This window comes from Xyrauchen texanus, chromosome 49 (genome assembly GCF_025860055.1).
Source record: "Xyrauchen texanus isolate HMW12.3.18 chromosome 49, RBS_HiC_50CHRs, whole genome shotgun sequence".
Lineage (NCBI taxonomy): Eukaryota > Metazoa > Chordata > Actinopteri > Cypriniformes > Catostomidae > Xyrauchen > Xyrauchen texanus.
The window spans coordinates 8,904,460-8,922,055 of NC_068324.1; the positions used below are offsets into that span (position 1 = coordinate 8,904,460).

The 17,596-nt window shown below is 36.1% G+C and overlaps 1 protein-coding gene across 1 annotated transcript in view; it reads left to right on the forward strand.

Moving 5' to 3' along the window:
- LOC127640507 (SH3 and multiple ankyrin repeat domains protein 2-like) overlaps positions 1-17,596 on the forward strand; it is a 126,647-nt gene that overhangs the window by 58,110 nt on the left and 50,941 nt on the right. The window contains exons 11-14 of the mRNA XM_052123108.1: positions 5,059-5,216; positions 5,912-6,025; positions 17,053-17,134; positions 17,522-17,524. Coding sequence (XP_051979068.1) covers positions 5,059-5,216; positions 5,912-6,025; positions 17,053-17,134; positions 17,522-17,524 — 357 coding nt within the window. The remainder of the gene's footprint in view (positions 1-5,058; positions 5,217-5,911; positions 6,026-17,052; positions 17,135-17,521; positions 17,525-17,596) is intronic.

Genomic DNA, 17,596 nt, shown 5'->3' on the forward strand with positions numbered 1-17,596 from the left:
TTCACTGTACAAATGTGCAGCTGTTTGCATGAAGTGTGTTAACACTTATTCTGTCACTGTGGTTGTTGCTTTTTATTGCTGCATCAAAACCAAAGATGTTGAGCCCTTATTCCGTCTTTGCTTGCAGCTTGATTAAAAATAGACCTGTGGATGTGACTATACATGCGCTGTTTGAACCTATCAAACACTTACTGGCCTTATTTCCTTCCTCCCTGTTTTGCATAAATACCTCAGCCCACATTAACACTTTTGCTTTTTTTTTTCTCCAAAAATAAGATGTGAATCCAAGCTTATGCAATTGTCTTTGGGTGAAGCTGGATAAGAAAGCTCTGCCTCTCGGTTTTGACAGCTTGTTGCATTGGCAGACCTGTTGGCTGCCATAGGATGTGCTCTCAATGAGTAAGCCACTCATTTATGGTTTGCTGAAATATGGTGCTTTTTTCCCATCCCTAGCACACTTTGGATTGTAATATGCCCCAGCCATTGTGGATTCTGAATGTGAGGCCATTTTAACTTGAAATACAAGCCAAATTGATTTCTTCTTTACAGTGAACCTATGCTTTCAGGATTCTCTATTTGAAAAATAGCCTATGTAGCTGGTGTCTTTGTGGTCTATGGAAATGTAACTAATCATATGGGATATCTGAGTTTAAGATTTTAAGGATTTATTATTGACTATTGGTGTCTTTTATCACATTGCTGTTGCTGCTTTTTTTTTTAAAGCAATAAGCCATTTGAGTTTGTGTGTTAAAGTGATTTTTATCACGATTAAGGGGTTTTAGGCTGCCTTAATAAAACTACTGAAATGCACAGCCTCAAGTGGCTTATTGCTTTAGTAAACAACATACACAACAGACAATATATACAATATACATACTAGACAATATACATTGTATACAGAAACTATTGGTGGCAAGTGGGCATATATGGCTTCATTGCTAGACAATTCACCTTTCATCCAAGTAGTTTCTTTCATAGTATGAGTATTTGAGGACTTTCAATGAGGACTTTACTTGTGAATTTAAGAATCACTATCTCTTAGATCTCATTAGTTTTACAATTCAGCTTCAATTTACAGCTGGAATTTAATTTTGTTTAGTTTGCTCTTAAAACCTATGGTACAGTGTTTTGTGTCATGCCGTTTGTATCATGTGGATATTATTTATTACATTTTTATTTTCTACCAGGTGTTGCATCTGACGCTCCATTTATCATTGCAATTTCTGAACATTTAAAAAATGTAAAAACACCTGTAACTGTTTAGCTCATATATACTTTTTAGAGCTCTAAATATCTATGATTTTCATAATGCTTTGTGATGTAAAAGGGGGAGGGCTAATCTAGGTAGGCTGACTTTGGGCTGTGACATTGAAAGGGTCTCAGTGGAGTCTTAAAAAAGCAAGTGGCATGTAGAGGGCATCTGTAGGTGCTTTGTCCCAATTTCATCTGCTCCTATAGGCTGAAGTCACCAGATAACACAGGGACTTAGAGAGGTTTTGAGGTAGGCTATGTCATGTGTGAGCAGGGAGTCACTTGCACTATATCCCCAATATCATTTATATACTTTACCTACAGTACAGCATGTATAGTTATGTTACATGATATTTGTTCAGAATCTAGGATGTAAGCGCATTATAGTTATGGCTGTTTCTTCAATTATGGACACTTTTTGTCATGTGGATTTTTAGAAAATAAACTCTTAAAATACACACTCTCATTAGTTTATTTAATTTGTTGACTATAAATGGCCAACACTTTACATCTGTGTTTCTTCAACTTCAGGCACTTTTAGCAATGTGGGTTCCTAGAATGTGAAGTCCCATTAAAATACAGTATTGTTCACACTCTAACCATTTTTTTTATTTGTCTACAGACAATGTCCAATAGTGTATGTATATGCATCACAAGAGATTTAGGTAATTTCCTTTGAATGACATGAAAATTTCCACCACATATCAAAATATCTATTGTGTTTAACAGAATTCCAAGTTGGAAATGACATTGATGGAAATAATATTTTTTTTAAGTAAAAATAAAAAAAAAAGTGGCAGACTCCATTGTCTCGCTAATGCTAATTTCATACTTAAGCTATTATATTATGTATCGTAAATACACATAATTAAATAATATTTTCTCACTTTTGAATAATTTAGTTACATTACAGCTTAATTTGAAAGGACGCCCAATAAAAATACTCTGCTCACAAGTGATACTTACCTTGATTTTCTTCAACTATCACTTGTCTTATATTTCATCTCAAGCATGTTCTTCATTGACACTTTTATCGATTAACAAGTACACTAACTTTAAAATATATATATATATATATTTTTTTTTTTCTCAAAAGTTAGTGTACTTGTTAAGTCGATAAAAGTTTCAGTGAAGAACATGCTTGATTTATGGACGACAGTCGAAAAAAATCATTTTCCTTCAATAAATATTAAAATGGTTTATGTTTACTTGTTTATTTTAATTTGAACTATGATAAAACTATGTCATGATAAAGTTTTTATAATTAATTTTAAGTTTAACATTGAAAGCTTTGGTCTGGGACAAGGCTAAAACAATCAAATCTGTCTAGTTTTAATGAGACCTTCATATTACAAAAATGTAAAAATCAATCCCTGGGACATGAAAGTGTCTAAAGTTAAAGAAACACCCATGTGTCACAGGAGAATTCTTTCATTTTTGTAATTACAACCACAATGTAATTTCCAACACATTTCAAATTATGTATTATGTTTAATAGCGTCCTGTGGTGAGATTTTTAATATTTCTGGAATACAATGACAGACTACTTTGATTTCTAAGACTAATTTCATAGCAAGCATTTTGTGTATAGTAAATATGCATAATTAAACAATTCACACTTTTTGCGTAATTGGGCAAAATGACAGGTTTATTGAAAATGCCTAACAATATTTACACATCAAAAATCTCAAGTGTGATCTTCACTGACACTGTTCTATCATTGGTAAACAAGAACACATAATAATATAAATATTTTTTGCACAATATTGAAATGGAATAGGTTTAATTCCCTCTTTGTTTAGTTTTAAAAATGTAACTTGATGGATTATCGTATTTTATTTGAATTATTATTATTATTATTATTTGGTCATATTTTATGATGGAAACTCTGGCTCTAGATTGGAACAAGGGCAAACAATAAAATCTATTCATAAAAGTAAAAGACTACTTTGAAAAGTATTAAAAACAAATGACGAAGGCATGGCAAAATGTTTCTGAGACAGTTTTGATGTGACCTTCATGTAACAAAAAGAAAAATTAAATCTGTTAAGTTGAATCAAAATCAACCTCTGGGATGTAAAAGTGCCCGTAGTTTAAGAAACACCCACTAACCGCGTGGATAGCTATAGTTTGTGATACTTGTTCAGAATTCAGGATGGTGAATACACTGAATGTATATTTTTGGCCAATTTTACATTTGATTTGTTCAAGGTACCATCGATCTTTCAATATTTGTTCTAAAGAATGAACATATGGTTATTGTTATGTGCTGTAAATCCCTTCAAATAAAATAAAAACCTTTGCCGTTTATGTTAAAATCAAAGTAGGGCAAATCAGGATATGTTCCTGAGAGATTATGCATGTCGACCGAAAACTGGATGTTCTTTTGCAGCGAGAGTTTCGACGTTATTTTCAGGTCCGTCTCACCCTCATTAACACGTTTATTAACAGCATCATTAACAGCATCATCGAGACTGTTCTTTTGTTGAGTCTTTCATGTCAGCATTTTTGTGGAGAACAAGTTTTTTTTAGATAGGAGCCGTCTGCTCCCACAGAGAATATGAAGTTATTCTCTGAGCCAGTTCAGGACAGAGCTCAGCTGCTTTTCAGAGATGACGTTGCTTCTTAGCAATCACTGGATACATTAAAAATATCAGTGCTTAACAACAAGAATGACCTGATGGCACATGGTCAGTGTTAGACTGCTTGCTGCTTCGTCAATATAATCTTACGTTCATCGATCATGTACATGTGCCATACAAATGTAAACATTTGGTTCTCATGTATTGAACATTGTGTTTTGCAAATAGATAATGCAAAAGTGAAAATTATGTCACCATTTACTCACCCTCATGTGGTTCCAAACTCATCTGACTATCATACTGAACGCAATAGGAGATATTAGGCACAATGTTAGCTTCAATCAGGATTCACTTTCACTGCATCTTTTTCCATGCTATAAAGGTGAATGGTGACTGAGGCTGTCATTCTGCTTAACATCTCCTTTTATGTTCTACATAAGAAAGAGAGTTATACAGGTTTGGAATAATATGAGGGTGAGTAAATGTTGACAGATTTTTCATTTTTTGTGAACTTTCCCTTTGAATTATATGTCACCAAATTACATTGTCTTTCTGGATAACATAGATGAGGTTTTTTCAAAAATAGCAAAATTTATTTGTGATAGTCTTGAAAGCATCAGCGTCAGTTAGAATGGGTTGTAACCACTGATCTATGTTAACCCATAAACATATCTCAGAAGGCCATAATTTTTCAGCAAAAGCTTTTGAAATAAAAATCTATTATAGCTGTATAATTTCCAGTCACTATTGCTTGAAAAAGTGTTGTTGTTTTGTTTTTTTTTTGTGAAGAAATAAAGCATCTAATGAAAAATTTAATTACAAATATTTATTTCTGACACATATGTTGCGAAACATAAAATGTACCTTCTATAAATGTATAAAATACATAAGTATGCATATGTATGTGTATGGATGTTTTTGTGGTGTGGCCAGTGAAAATATTGGCAGGACAAGTACAAATCGTATTAACTAGCAGAAAAAAATCCTTATTGTTGTGCTGGGCAAGACTTAGAATGTAAAACATCTAGGCTTTAATGTATATTTATGGTTGCTGTCCAGCAGAGGGAGCCCTCTCACTGGTAATAGTTGTGCTCTAGTTTTCAAACGTGTCTCATTCCTCATAACTATCTAGCTTAACATCTACCAGGACATGGTTCAACACAAATATACATCTATGCATCACCTCATTTTAATATGAAGATTTTGATGTTTGTATTCCCACCAGTCCCTGTCCCAACAGGGATGCCTTCTCTGGCATGGACACCCCAGGATCCAAACGCAAGCTGTACAGTGCTGTGCCTGGAAGACATTATGTGGTGGTCAAATCTTACCAACCACAGACAGAGGGGGAAATCGCTTTGTTCAAAAATGACAGAGTCAAAGGTAAATATCTCTCTAAAAATAAACAAAATAAAAAAGTATTTTAAAGGGATAGTTTGTCAAAAACTGACAAATCTGTCATCATTTACTCACCCTCATATCATTCCAAACCTTTGTGAAACACAAAGGGAGATGTTAGACAGAATGTTATGAAATAACAGCCTCAAAAAAAATATACAAATAAAATCAGAGAATATTTAACCAATCAAACAGTTTAAAAACTTTTTGATACATTTTGGACTCAAAGACATGCTCAATTTTAATATGAAAGTAACATATTAACATGATTTAAGAGAGTGTCCACCAAATGAAAATAAGCTGCTTTATGAATGCAGTGTGCAGATTCCCCTGCCATATGGAGAGTAACAGAGTCACAGATTCTGCCCTTCGGCAGCCGGCGATGCCTGGCCTGAGCTAACAACACTTCATAAATTGAGAGAGATGGGCGACATACACTTCAACTAATGTTCAGCATAGGGCTGATATACTATTGCTCATGTTGATTTTAATATTTAGGTATCTAATGTGTCGGAAAGCATGTTGGAGAACAAGTCAAATGAATACATTTGAATCATATATAAGGTGCATATATAACAGTTTTTTTTAACGGTGTAATGTTTAGGAATACACATACAGTATATACAGTAAACGATGGGATTGCTATTTATGTTTTCTTTTGTTACTTTCTCTATACCTAGTTATCAGTATTGGAGAAGGAGGATTCTGGGAAGGCAGTGCTCGAGGGAATGTAGGCTGGTTCCCAGCGGAATGTGTGGAAGAGATCCCAAGCAAACCCAATGAGAACAGGCCCTGTGAGTGTGTTTACACAAACAAACACACACAAAAACACACTATGAACATGGTCTCATTCACTGACATGCCAATTTAGAGAGTTAGTTCACCCAAAAGTGAAAATTTGGTCATCATTTACTATACCATTACCCCTTATGTCATTCCAAACCTGATTATCTTTTTTCAGTGGAACACAAAAGGAGATTTAAGAAAGAATGTTCATGCTGCTCTTTTCCATTTAACAAAAATATAATCAATGTGACTTGTGTGCTGTATTCCAAGTCTTGTGAAGCCATATGATAGCTGTATATGAGGAACATGTCGAGATTTAAGTCATTATTTACTGCAATCTTTGCACTTAGGCATCTAATTTAGCATCATGGATGTCAAACCTGGCGCGCAACGCCTTTATGCACCATGTTTGAATATGCGCAAATGTAAATGAGATTTCAGAGCTGTAGCAAAGCTCTTAACAGTGATCATACCATTACACTATGCAAATGTGTACAACTGGTGTTGATTTAAGATTTGTTTAGTTTGTTAATAGAATCATTGGCTTTTGTGCAGCTTTAGTGTGTGTGCACTCAACATTCTCTATACAAATTGGCAGTAGGGGCCAGGGGCAACATTCTGTTGAGAGTTGTTATTTTAGACCAAATGAATGCCTTCCACATCAGTTCAGCTACTGTGTTTTTCTCAAGTGTGTGTGTGTGTGCGCGTGTGCGTGTGTGTGTGTGCGTGGACAAGGTTTTAAGTGGTTTATGAGGAATTTTTTAGGTTATAAACTGGTAATTACAAGGGTATTATGCTATAAATGTGGTTCTCTTAAAATCTCTTAAAAAGCATACTAAACAATGTTTTATTGAAAATGTAAAAATACAGAAAGTTTTTTGTGAGGGTTAGGTTTAGGGGTAGGGGATAGACTCTATAGTTCGTACAACATAAAAATCATTATGTCTATGGAGAATCCTCATAATGATAGCTGCACTGTGTGTGTGTGTGTGTGTGTGTGTGTGTGTGTCTGGTTCATGTGTCATGGAGACGTTTAAAGGTTTTCTTCTATGAAACCCATCCTGATCCAGTTCCAATGAACCAAAAGCAGAACTGTTACAGTAAAAATGCTTTGTATTGCATCATACTATATATATATATATATATATATATATATATATATATATATATATATATATATATATATATATATATATACTGTATTTCATTATTAATATAGAATTATAGAGTAAAGTATATAGTAAAGAAATCCCATGGTCATGGAAAATCTGGAAATTTTAAATTTTAAATGTTGTTATCCAGGCCTGAAAAAGGCATGGAAATTAATATAATCTTAAAAGTCTTGGACATTTTTTGTGGTTATGCTCTGCTTTAAAAAGTAATATTAATTCTTGAATCGTTTCTTTTTAATGAATCAGTCAAACCGGTTCACAAATCGATCTAAGTGAGTTTACATGCACACGGCCAACACGGTGCGAGCGTGATGCAAAAGTGCGAGTGCAAGGCGATATAGTCTGTGTTCCGTGACTGCTTCTGGGTCCTTGAATAACGTATAACGTGACTAAGTGCAGAAGTGGAGTAAGTGGAGTTTCTGGTGCCCCCTTGGGTAAGGTGGTGCCTCCCTAGGGAGTTGGTACCCTACGCAGACTGTGTAATATGCACATAGGGAGTGCCGTTACTGCCTATGTGACATAATCACACATAACATAATAACTGGACTGATTCAAGTCTGAAACCTGTTGCTAATCTGCAATCATGAGTTAGTCAAAAATGGCATTATTCTCTGCTGTAGTCCAGATTGTTGGCTATGACCATGTACAGTAAGGCAGTAATTGGCAGCTAAATGTAACAAATGGAATTGTTGAGGAGTGCTGCTCATGACAGCATGTGGTGCACAGAATGGAGGTGTGGCAAACGACAGCTGTCATTGGCCGAGAGGCTTTGGCCCATGTGACTCAGTGGCCGAGCCGGGAGAAAGAGTATGGCTGACTCAGCTCTCAGACTGTAAATCTAATTTCACCTGTCATGTGATAGAACAGGACATTTTCCTTAAGGCTATTCTGGTGTAGCGCATATGCGGTTCTGCAGCTGCAGTGCTAACCTAAATGCAAAGATTTTAAAGGTGAAATGTGTCATGAGCGAAATTGCAAAAAATAAGGAATGTCTTTAAACTGAGCACCCCGGTTGTCTGACAAACAAGTAGTCCTACCCCAAACTCACACCACTGATCCAATTTTGCTATGTTGGCTGGCCAGAATGCTCAAACAAAGGTTTAGCAATGTTTTGAGAGTACCACAGTGTTTAGACTTTTCGGGGAATCAACATACAAGTTGCTAACTTAGAGTTGTCTCTTAATATTACGCTATTGAGGAAAGGGATAGGAGAAAGTATTGTAAGTAACAGAAAAAATGACGCACTTCATCTTTAATTGTTACAACCTGGTCTCAACTTGGAATCACACTATACCTACATATTTTTACATATCACATCAGTTTCCTGGTGAAACTAACACAACATTGACCTTTATTCACTTTCACTCAAATCACAAGTAAAACGACAAATTGTCAGTTATAAAGACTCAAATTCACCAAACAGTTGCGGGTTGCCAACCGTCCGGTTTAATATGGAATCGTCCTGTATTTAAGGGAAACAAATTGCGTTCCGTATGAAATTTGTCAAACATATAGCATTCAAGTACATAATTGTTTCTCACCATTGTGATTACAAAACACCAGTTAACACATCTATACATGATATTGCATTACATTTATCAGTGATGTTTTGGGAGAGAGACTAAATGACGGCGAGGAAAAACTGCAACACTTTTAGTACAAAAGTAAAGTACAGTATTTAAAACAGTATTTTTACATTTCCCTTGTGATAAACACTATTTACTGCCAAAATAAAGACCCTGTAACCCAAAGAGAACTACACTATTTTCATTTTCTCTCCCATAAAAATCCATTAAATGCATGGTTGCTTAAAACAGTAATAAGTATGCCTACTTATACATTGACCCTGGTTGGCCAAATACATTTTTTGTGATATATATACTATTTAACACATTGGTCATACTATCTAAAATTGGATGACCCTGATTTAAAATGGAAAGCTGGTTCATTGAGCTTAAAAAAATGGAAAAGTACTAGGCTTAATTATAGAGAAGAAAATGCTTGGCAGAAATTATTGTATTTCTCTATTTAGTGCAGCTTTGTTCTTTTGGAAGAAATATTGTTTAATAAAAGTGAAGATTGATAGAAATTTGGTTCTTTCTGGTATTTGTATTTAAACAGTTTTCATTTTGAGCATTTTAGGGGCTGTTCACAACAAATGCGTTGTATCTGTTTTCCTACAGAATGTAAATAAGCTCTATGTGGGCCTGTTTAAACGTTGCGCAGCCCAGCTGAAAAAATTCTTGTATTTAGAGATGAATTTCTCTTATTTGGCAGGCATAAAGCTTGCAACCCTACAGCTGTGCCACTTTTGCATGGTATTTTAGCACAAAAATCTGCATCTTATTCACTATCCACCCGCAATCAAGTTTAAGCAGGCGCAATCAGGACTGAAATGAGCGCTAGCTCAATTGTTAGAGTATTTTACTTAAGTTCCAAAGGACAGGGGTACTAGTCCTGAAGAGCATGCAAGTCCACACATGAGCTAAATGGGTCTGTAGCAGACAAGCCTCTTGTTCGGCCGGGAAAGGAGGAAGCGGGAACCGGATAAACAATTAACAAGACTTTAATTCCAACATAAAACGCTGAACTTAAATCATAATGACACATCGACGAACACACACACACAGAGCAGCCACATGTGTCTCTCTCTCTCTCTCTCTCTCTGGTGTACCTGGCCCCTCCTTTATCCTGCTCCCGCTGATTGGGCAACTCAGCGCCAGCCATGCATTCTCACGGCACGGCCACACACTCATCCTCATCACATACCCCCACCACCTGATTTAGGCTGGGGCAACCTCCAGCCTGACCTACCCCCCCTTCCCTTCCTGGAGGGGAGAAGTGGCCTCTTCGGTCGTTCCGGCGCAGCTGATGTTCCCCGCCTCCTGGGAACCTGGGTAGGACAAGGGGAGGGAGAGGGGAGAGAGACAGAGTGAGCGATAGAGAGAGAGAGTGAGAAAAGAAAAGTTAAAAAAAAACTGGTTCCCAACCACGCCGCCATTCGGTCCTCAGCCAGCTGTCCAGCAATCCTCCGTGACGAATGGTGATGGTACTGGATTTCAGCTCCTGACGGATAGCAGCAGCTCCTCCGTCCCCTGGTAGATGGCAGTGGTTCCTCTGCCTCCCGGCAGACGGCTCCAGTACCATCGAACCAACCTCTCCTTAGCGTCGCAATCCTCCGTCATCAGCGAGGGCTCTCTGACAGTGCATCTTCCTCCATTCCCGGTTTCGGCACCAGTATAGCAAACAAGCCTCTTGTTCGATAGGGAAAGGAGGAAGCGGGAACCATATTAACAATTAGCAAGACTTTAATTGCAACATAAAACGCTGAACTGAAAACATAATGACACTTGTGACATGCGTCTCTCTGCTCTCTCTCTCTCTCTCTCTCTCTCTCTCTCTCTCTCTCTATCTCTGGTGTTCTTGGCCCCTTTCAAATGTATGTTCAAATCTTGCATAGTTGATGAGCAAAATCCATATGCGGTGGCAACCTGGGTAGGTTGCCCTTGCACTGTGTGTATATATATATATATATATATATATATATATATATATATATATATATATATATATATATAAAATATATAATTTTTAATATTTAAAGATAACTATGTATAATTATATATTGATATAAATATGTATAATCTTTAGGGCTGTCAATCGCTAAAAAAATGTAATCGAATTAATTACATGGTGTCCCGATTAATTAATCACGATTAATCGCATTTACAAATATTTGCTGAGAAAGCCCCTCATACAACAATAATTCAATATATAATGATTATACATATTTATATCAATAAACAATGATACATAGTTATCTTTAAATATAAAAATAAAATAAAAAAATATTCAGATAATTAAAGTGCATTATATTCTTGTAGCAGAAGAGTTAATCATTAATAAGACAATACAAAAAGTGGCTTTAGAATACAATGTATTGTTTACTACCATATTATTGAACAATTTCAATCATTGGCATACAGTTCATAGCAATCCATTTCACAAGTGAATTTGTCAATCAGTTGGAGATTTTGTTTAAGAGCCTGTCAATTAACACCTTCGTCAGACAGATGCTTGTGTAGCGTCTTGGCTGCGTTGCATCATAAACATGATGTTTCAAGTTAAATATAGGTTAATACTCAATCCTTAAACACATCTTGAGATACCTTAGTTCGCATTTGCTCTCCTTTAGGTGTTTTGAACGCAAGAATATAATGCATGTTTGTGTTGTTCTGCCTACTGAAGTGTTTTCTTCACTGTATAAACTGCACGTTGCTCATACAGCTGAAATTTCACTTACTGCCTTCTGGAGTAAACAGGTGGTACTACAAGCTTGCATTTTTCAGGACTCTTCCTTATTACGGTCTGGGGGCAGTGCGATTAATTGTGTAAATTTTTTTTACGCGTTATTTTTTGTAAAATTAAATGCACTGAATTAACACATTAAATCGACAGCCCTAGTCACAACACATTTGATCAATTTGCATAAATTTGAGCAGTAATCTGTGGTGAAAATGCTTCCTATGTTTGGTCTAAGTGTCACCAGAGGCAAACATTCATCCACGTTTGTTTGTATTGCTAAAGGAGCAGGACTGCTTTGAAGAGGTGAGAAATCCTCAGTTGTGATGGGAGGTATTAACTGGTGTTCAAAACAGTAGCCTTGCAAACCATAGCTACTACATTGCATGTCACAAGAACACATAAGAATTAAAAAAAAAAAAATTTTCAGGTTAGAGAAGAATCGCAAGGATAGCGTTTATTTTCTTGCATTGATTTATGAAATTGTGGCTTGTTGAAAAGAGTCACTCTGTTCCCATGGTGATGTTCTCTGCATTATTTTAATCACATCTATTAAAGAGTGTTGCATAAATCAGTTTTAACTTTTTTAAAAATCTAAATCCACCAAGTGGTCGGAATATATCACACACCCATATGCCGCTGGATAGCTCAGAAAGTTGATGGAATTCCCATTTAAAATACACTGGATCTAATGCAATATTTAAAAATCACTCACCGTTACAACCAGCATCAGTTGTTTAGTAACAGCACAAGAATTCTGCACAAGTCACTTGAACCTTTCTGTGCAACACTCATGCACATTCCTGATTGATATATTTCCATGGAAACATGCTCTACACTGTACAAACCCTGTTGCTAAGGAGTGGGCCTTGGTAAGATTTTTTTCCTCTTTTTGTGGCATCTTTTTTTCTCTCTCTCACACACACTCTCTTCCTCTCACAGCACTGAGAACAGCGCTTACATACAATCTTTTTCAATGCCACAGTTCTCTTCTCCATGTGTATGGTGCTGATGGTCAGTTCTCACCTAGGCGCACAAGGAGATGCGAGAGTTTTGGGGGACAGGAAGTTAGGCGTCAGGGCCTGAGGGCTTAAGAAAAGTGGCAATCGCCTCTCAGGCAAGGAAAATTGAGTGTTTCTGGGATTGACGATTGACTTGTCAGGGGACCGATGGATGATAATAGCAGATCCAGAAAGAAGGTTCATTTTGGAGGTATGTTGATGGGATAATGTGGGAAACTGTTGAGGTTTGTGATGAATTTCAAACTTAAAGTTCTATGTTTTGCTCTGCGCTGAAAGGAGATATTGTTAATGTGGGCAATTGTGTATGAATGAATAGTTGGAGTCTGTTGTCAATAAAATTTTCAGCACTAATTATTGTTTAAGAAATTAAGATCAAATGAAGCTGAACGCTCTGCAGGAGCATGTTCATTTGCTTGCAATGCAAAATAGTTTGGGTTCTAGGTAACTTGAGGTAACTGCTGAATGTCTTGTATCTTTTGTATATACATAATATCTTTTTAAGTTAAAGGTAAAGTTGTGACATCACTGTACATTCTAATGACTTATACTAACTCTATACTGCATCCGTTCCATAGACCTTGTAAGATACAGTATTTGCTTTTAAATGAATGGTGACTTTATGATGTCTTATGATAATTCTTTTTAATGATCTAATTCTCTTGTTCGTTTTTTGGCTTTGTCATAAGAGATAAATAGAGTAAAATCAACATTAAGCATTTTTATTGATCTTAGCAGTTTGTAAAACCTCGTTATTGATTGGCAGAATATTGTAAATATTATTAAATGGGATAGGTAATCAAAAAAGTTCTGTCAGCATTTACTCACTTTCATGTTGTTTTAAACAAGCAGAATGTTTACCTTAGTCACTATTCACTTTAATTGCATCTTTTTTCCATACAATGAACAAGTGAATGTTGACTAATGCTGTCATTTTCTCCTTTCAATCTCCTTTTTTGTTCCACCAAAGAAAGTCAGTCATAGGGGTTTGTAACAACCTAAGAGTGAGATATCATGATCTGTTCCTTAAATCCTGTGAGGCTTTCACTACCGTAAAAGTTTTTTTGTTCTCCTTCAAGTCTTACTGCCATTTACTATCTTCATGAAATCAAGTTAACCGCAGAGCTAGTTACCCCTGGTGGTTTGAAATCTGGTGTTGTATCAACTGTCATCACTGATCACCCTCATGACAAATATACTTTTTCTCACACTGTCCATGGAGGAACAAAGCTTGTGTTAAGTACATGTAGCTCTGTGTGTATGTGCCAGATAACTTTTTGTCGGAAAGAAGAGACAGCAGCTACAGAAAACTGACAGGGTGTTCCATTAGGATGTGAGAAAGATAAAGAAAAAGAGAGAAAGAGAGATGGCAGCAACCCATGTTACACTTAACCCAGTTAATTATAATGTTGATATTTCTTGATATGAAAGTCTTCTCTTTAGTCTCTTTAGTCTTTTTTCTCTTTAGTCTACTGCAGAATGCTCTTACATAATACTGACAAATTCATGTAAAATCTGGTATTGCTCACAACTGGATTATGTACAACCTGACAAAACACATCTATAAATGGTAATGTCAAGCACAGAGTGTGATGATTCACTTGCACACCCAAACGGTTCAGTTTTTATCTATTAGTTTGATGTATTATATGTTATGTTTGACAGCAGTATTATGTGATTTGATTCATTTCTATCTACCCAAGTATGTAAAAGCTACAAATAGTGCCAAAAGTGTTTACTTTCAGATGGTGTAATGACTAATATTTTACACATTTAAATCAATTACAGCCTATTAAAATATTGAAGCTCATTTATTGATTAATTTAACCTAAATCCATTTAGATGGTCACATTTTGACATATACATTTTAACACAATCTGAATTAAAGGGCTTTTTATACATTAAAAAACAAAGACATATTGGAAGGCCATCTTACATTAGCCATCATACAGATTGTCTCTGTAGAATTACAGCGAATCTAAACCTCCTTTTGTTTGCACATCAAAACGTTTCAGCTCAACAAAGAATTGAACGTCTGTAACTTTAACAGCTAACCAGTGAGTAGGTTGGAAGGGGAAAGTGTTGAATCCCACGCAGCCTCCTGACTACTGATATCATCGTGTATCAACAGAAACGCAGAGGACAATACAAATGGTGCCGTTTCAGAAGCTGCAGCCTGCACAGAACAAATTCATAAGAATCTTATTAGTGAAAAAATTATTTTTATACAGTTGGTTGCTGCTCAGTCCTTTTATTTAGGAAAAGGATCTTTATTGTCATCACTTGTACCACCCTTAAAGCGACAGTTCACCCAAAACTTTGAAATCTGTCATCATTTATTCACCCTCATGTCCTTTCCTAACCTGTATGACTTACTTTCTTAGTAATAAGATGTTAGGCAGAATGATAAGGACTGCCTTAGTCCCCTTTCGTTATCATTGTATGGAAAGAGTAGCGTCAACATTCTTCAAAATGTGTTCTCTTGCGCTACACAGAAGAACGAAAGTCATATCAGTTTGGAATGGCATGACAGGAAGACAATAACTACAGAATTTGCATTGCTGTGCAAACTATCCCTTTAAAGACAGTTGTTTCATGTTTAAAAACATGAGCAAATCTGCCTGTGCAGGTGTCGTAAGCTTGATCGTGACGTAATTTCCCATAAAGCGCAACAAACATGATGCCATGGGAACGGCCTAGAATGAACGTTTCCCCTAGAGATGTTCGTTCATCTGAAGAGTGGGGCCACACTGACAATTTATCTCAGCCACATAAAAAAGTATCTTCATTAGCTTTGTTAGCACTTATTGTTCCCCTCCATAAAACACAGTCAATATTTGGCCTCCTGAGCTCTCTCTGAGGACTGTCTAGTTTGGCTCCATTATGGGCCAAATGGTCCCTGTCTTCCAAAGGGTTTTTTTATTGGTTGGGTGCTATAGTTATTGTAGCACTAGTAGGTGTGCATTGTTTTATGTCATTTTATGCATTCTGCTTATTTTGGTTTGACTGTTGAATCACTCTAAAATCATGAGCTGTGTTCATCAAGGCTGTTTGAGTGGCTGTGTGCGACTGAGAAATACATCATTTTAATGTGTTAAATCCCCATGCTGGTATTGATTTTCAATTGTAACAATTTGTATGTCAAGGTGCTTGCTCGTGGAACAGTTTGCACCTTTATTTATTTATTTTCTAGAGCACAGTTGGTATTGCAATCACTGAATGATTACATTTGTTGGCACCTGGGACTTAGTGACATATGGCGCACAGTTAGACCAATTTGTTTCTAGACAGCTTTAAAGGAGACCTATTTTGCCCCTTTTTACAAGATGTAATATAAGTCTCAGGTGTCCCCAGAATGTGTCTGTGAAGTTTCAGCTCAAAATACCCCATGGATAATTTATTATACCATGTTGTAAATGCGTCTTTTTGGGTGAAATACAAAAAAAGTTTGTGTATGTCTCTTTAAATGCAAATGATCTGCTGCTCCCCACCCCTTTTCCGGAAGAGGGCTGTGCCTTTACAGCTTGTGCACCGGATACTACTGTACAGCAACAACAAATCAGAACCAATATGACTGACAGCGTAAATACCGGAGTACATTCGGAAAGGCGATTTACAAACATTCACATAATATAAAGTGCGATACTTACATTTTCAGGATATAAAGCTTGAAAATCCTGCTTTATATTGACACTCATTCACAAAGCAGTCCGGTGTAAAATTATTTGCACAAACATACACAATTTTTTTGTATGTTTTGGGGCACATTTCCTTCAAAAACAAAACTTGTCCACTGCGTCTTCAGTGTCTCTGATGCCGGGAGTACATGACGATTATGTTCACTTTTACAGCCAACAACAGAACACTTATGATGCTTACAAAGCTGAAACATTATTCTTCTCACTGTATCTGCTGAGTGTGGAAAAAATGGCGGACTGTGTGTAGATCTCTCAGGGGAGGATCTATGATAATAGGGTGGAGTCTGTCACCAGTTATGGGCGAGGCCTGCTCTAAAGTGACGTAACGTTAGAGCAGAAACGAAAACTGTTCATTTTGACACACTGTTTTTGATTAATAGAAATATAAGAAAGAGGAGTGCACATTTTACATTGTAGGGTGGTTGTGTACACACACTGTCGACTCACATTTATGTACAAACACCATGTAAAAGTGAATTTTGCATAATAGGTCCCCTTTAAAATCAAATAAATCCTGTACCATTATGTAAATTTCGTACTTATTAAATCTGCAGTTATTTTTTGTCCTTCTTAAAAATCCAGTTCTTTCTTTTTGCACATTTTATATTTAGTGTAAAAGTGATGATAGTGAAGTCAACTGTGATGTTTTTAAGCGTTTAATGTTTTGCGAGCTAGTTCTTGAATAGTCTCACCAGAAAGTTTCAAAAAGAAGCTTATGTTTATGTGTAAAATAAAGACATTTTTGCCACTTACAAGGTGGCATAGATTATAAGGAATATGAAACTTCAAAATATTACATAACTGGGTTAATCTAAAGTAAATATTTGTGAATATGTCTTCACAGATGCCCGGGCGGACCGATCAGAGAGACGCAAGCTCTTTCGACATTACACAGTGGGATCGTATGACAGTTTCGATGCATCAAGGTAAGATGAATCATTTTCCTAATATTCCTGACTATACATTAGAGAGTAAGCGTAGATTAAAATGTAAAGGATTCTTCTAGAAGAATGTCTCTCTTATGTGAAGTTCTAAAAGAGCAATGTATTACAGATGTATTTGCAGTTTAGACAAAGATATAGCCGTGTTGAGTCTTGTCTCGAATATGACCATTGTTCAGTATTCAGAATATTGCTGGTTCAGACTGAAGTATGTCTTCCCTTGTAAGAGCTCACTACGCTGATGTCCGGGGCCTTGAATGGCAAGAAACTTACTGGAAAATAACTGTTGACCTAATTTTATGTGGCCTAATTTTAATAAGTCTAATATTTTAGTTTCAGATGTACCTATGCAACAAACATTTTGTTTTCTAGCTTGTTTATTTTATGATTGACAGCTTGTTTTACTTAAAAATAACAAAAAATGTTGTGATTAAGTTTTTCACATTT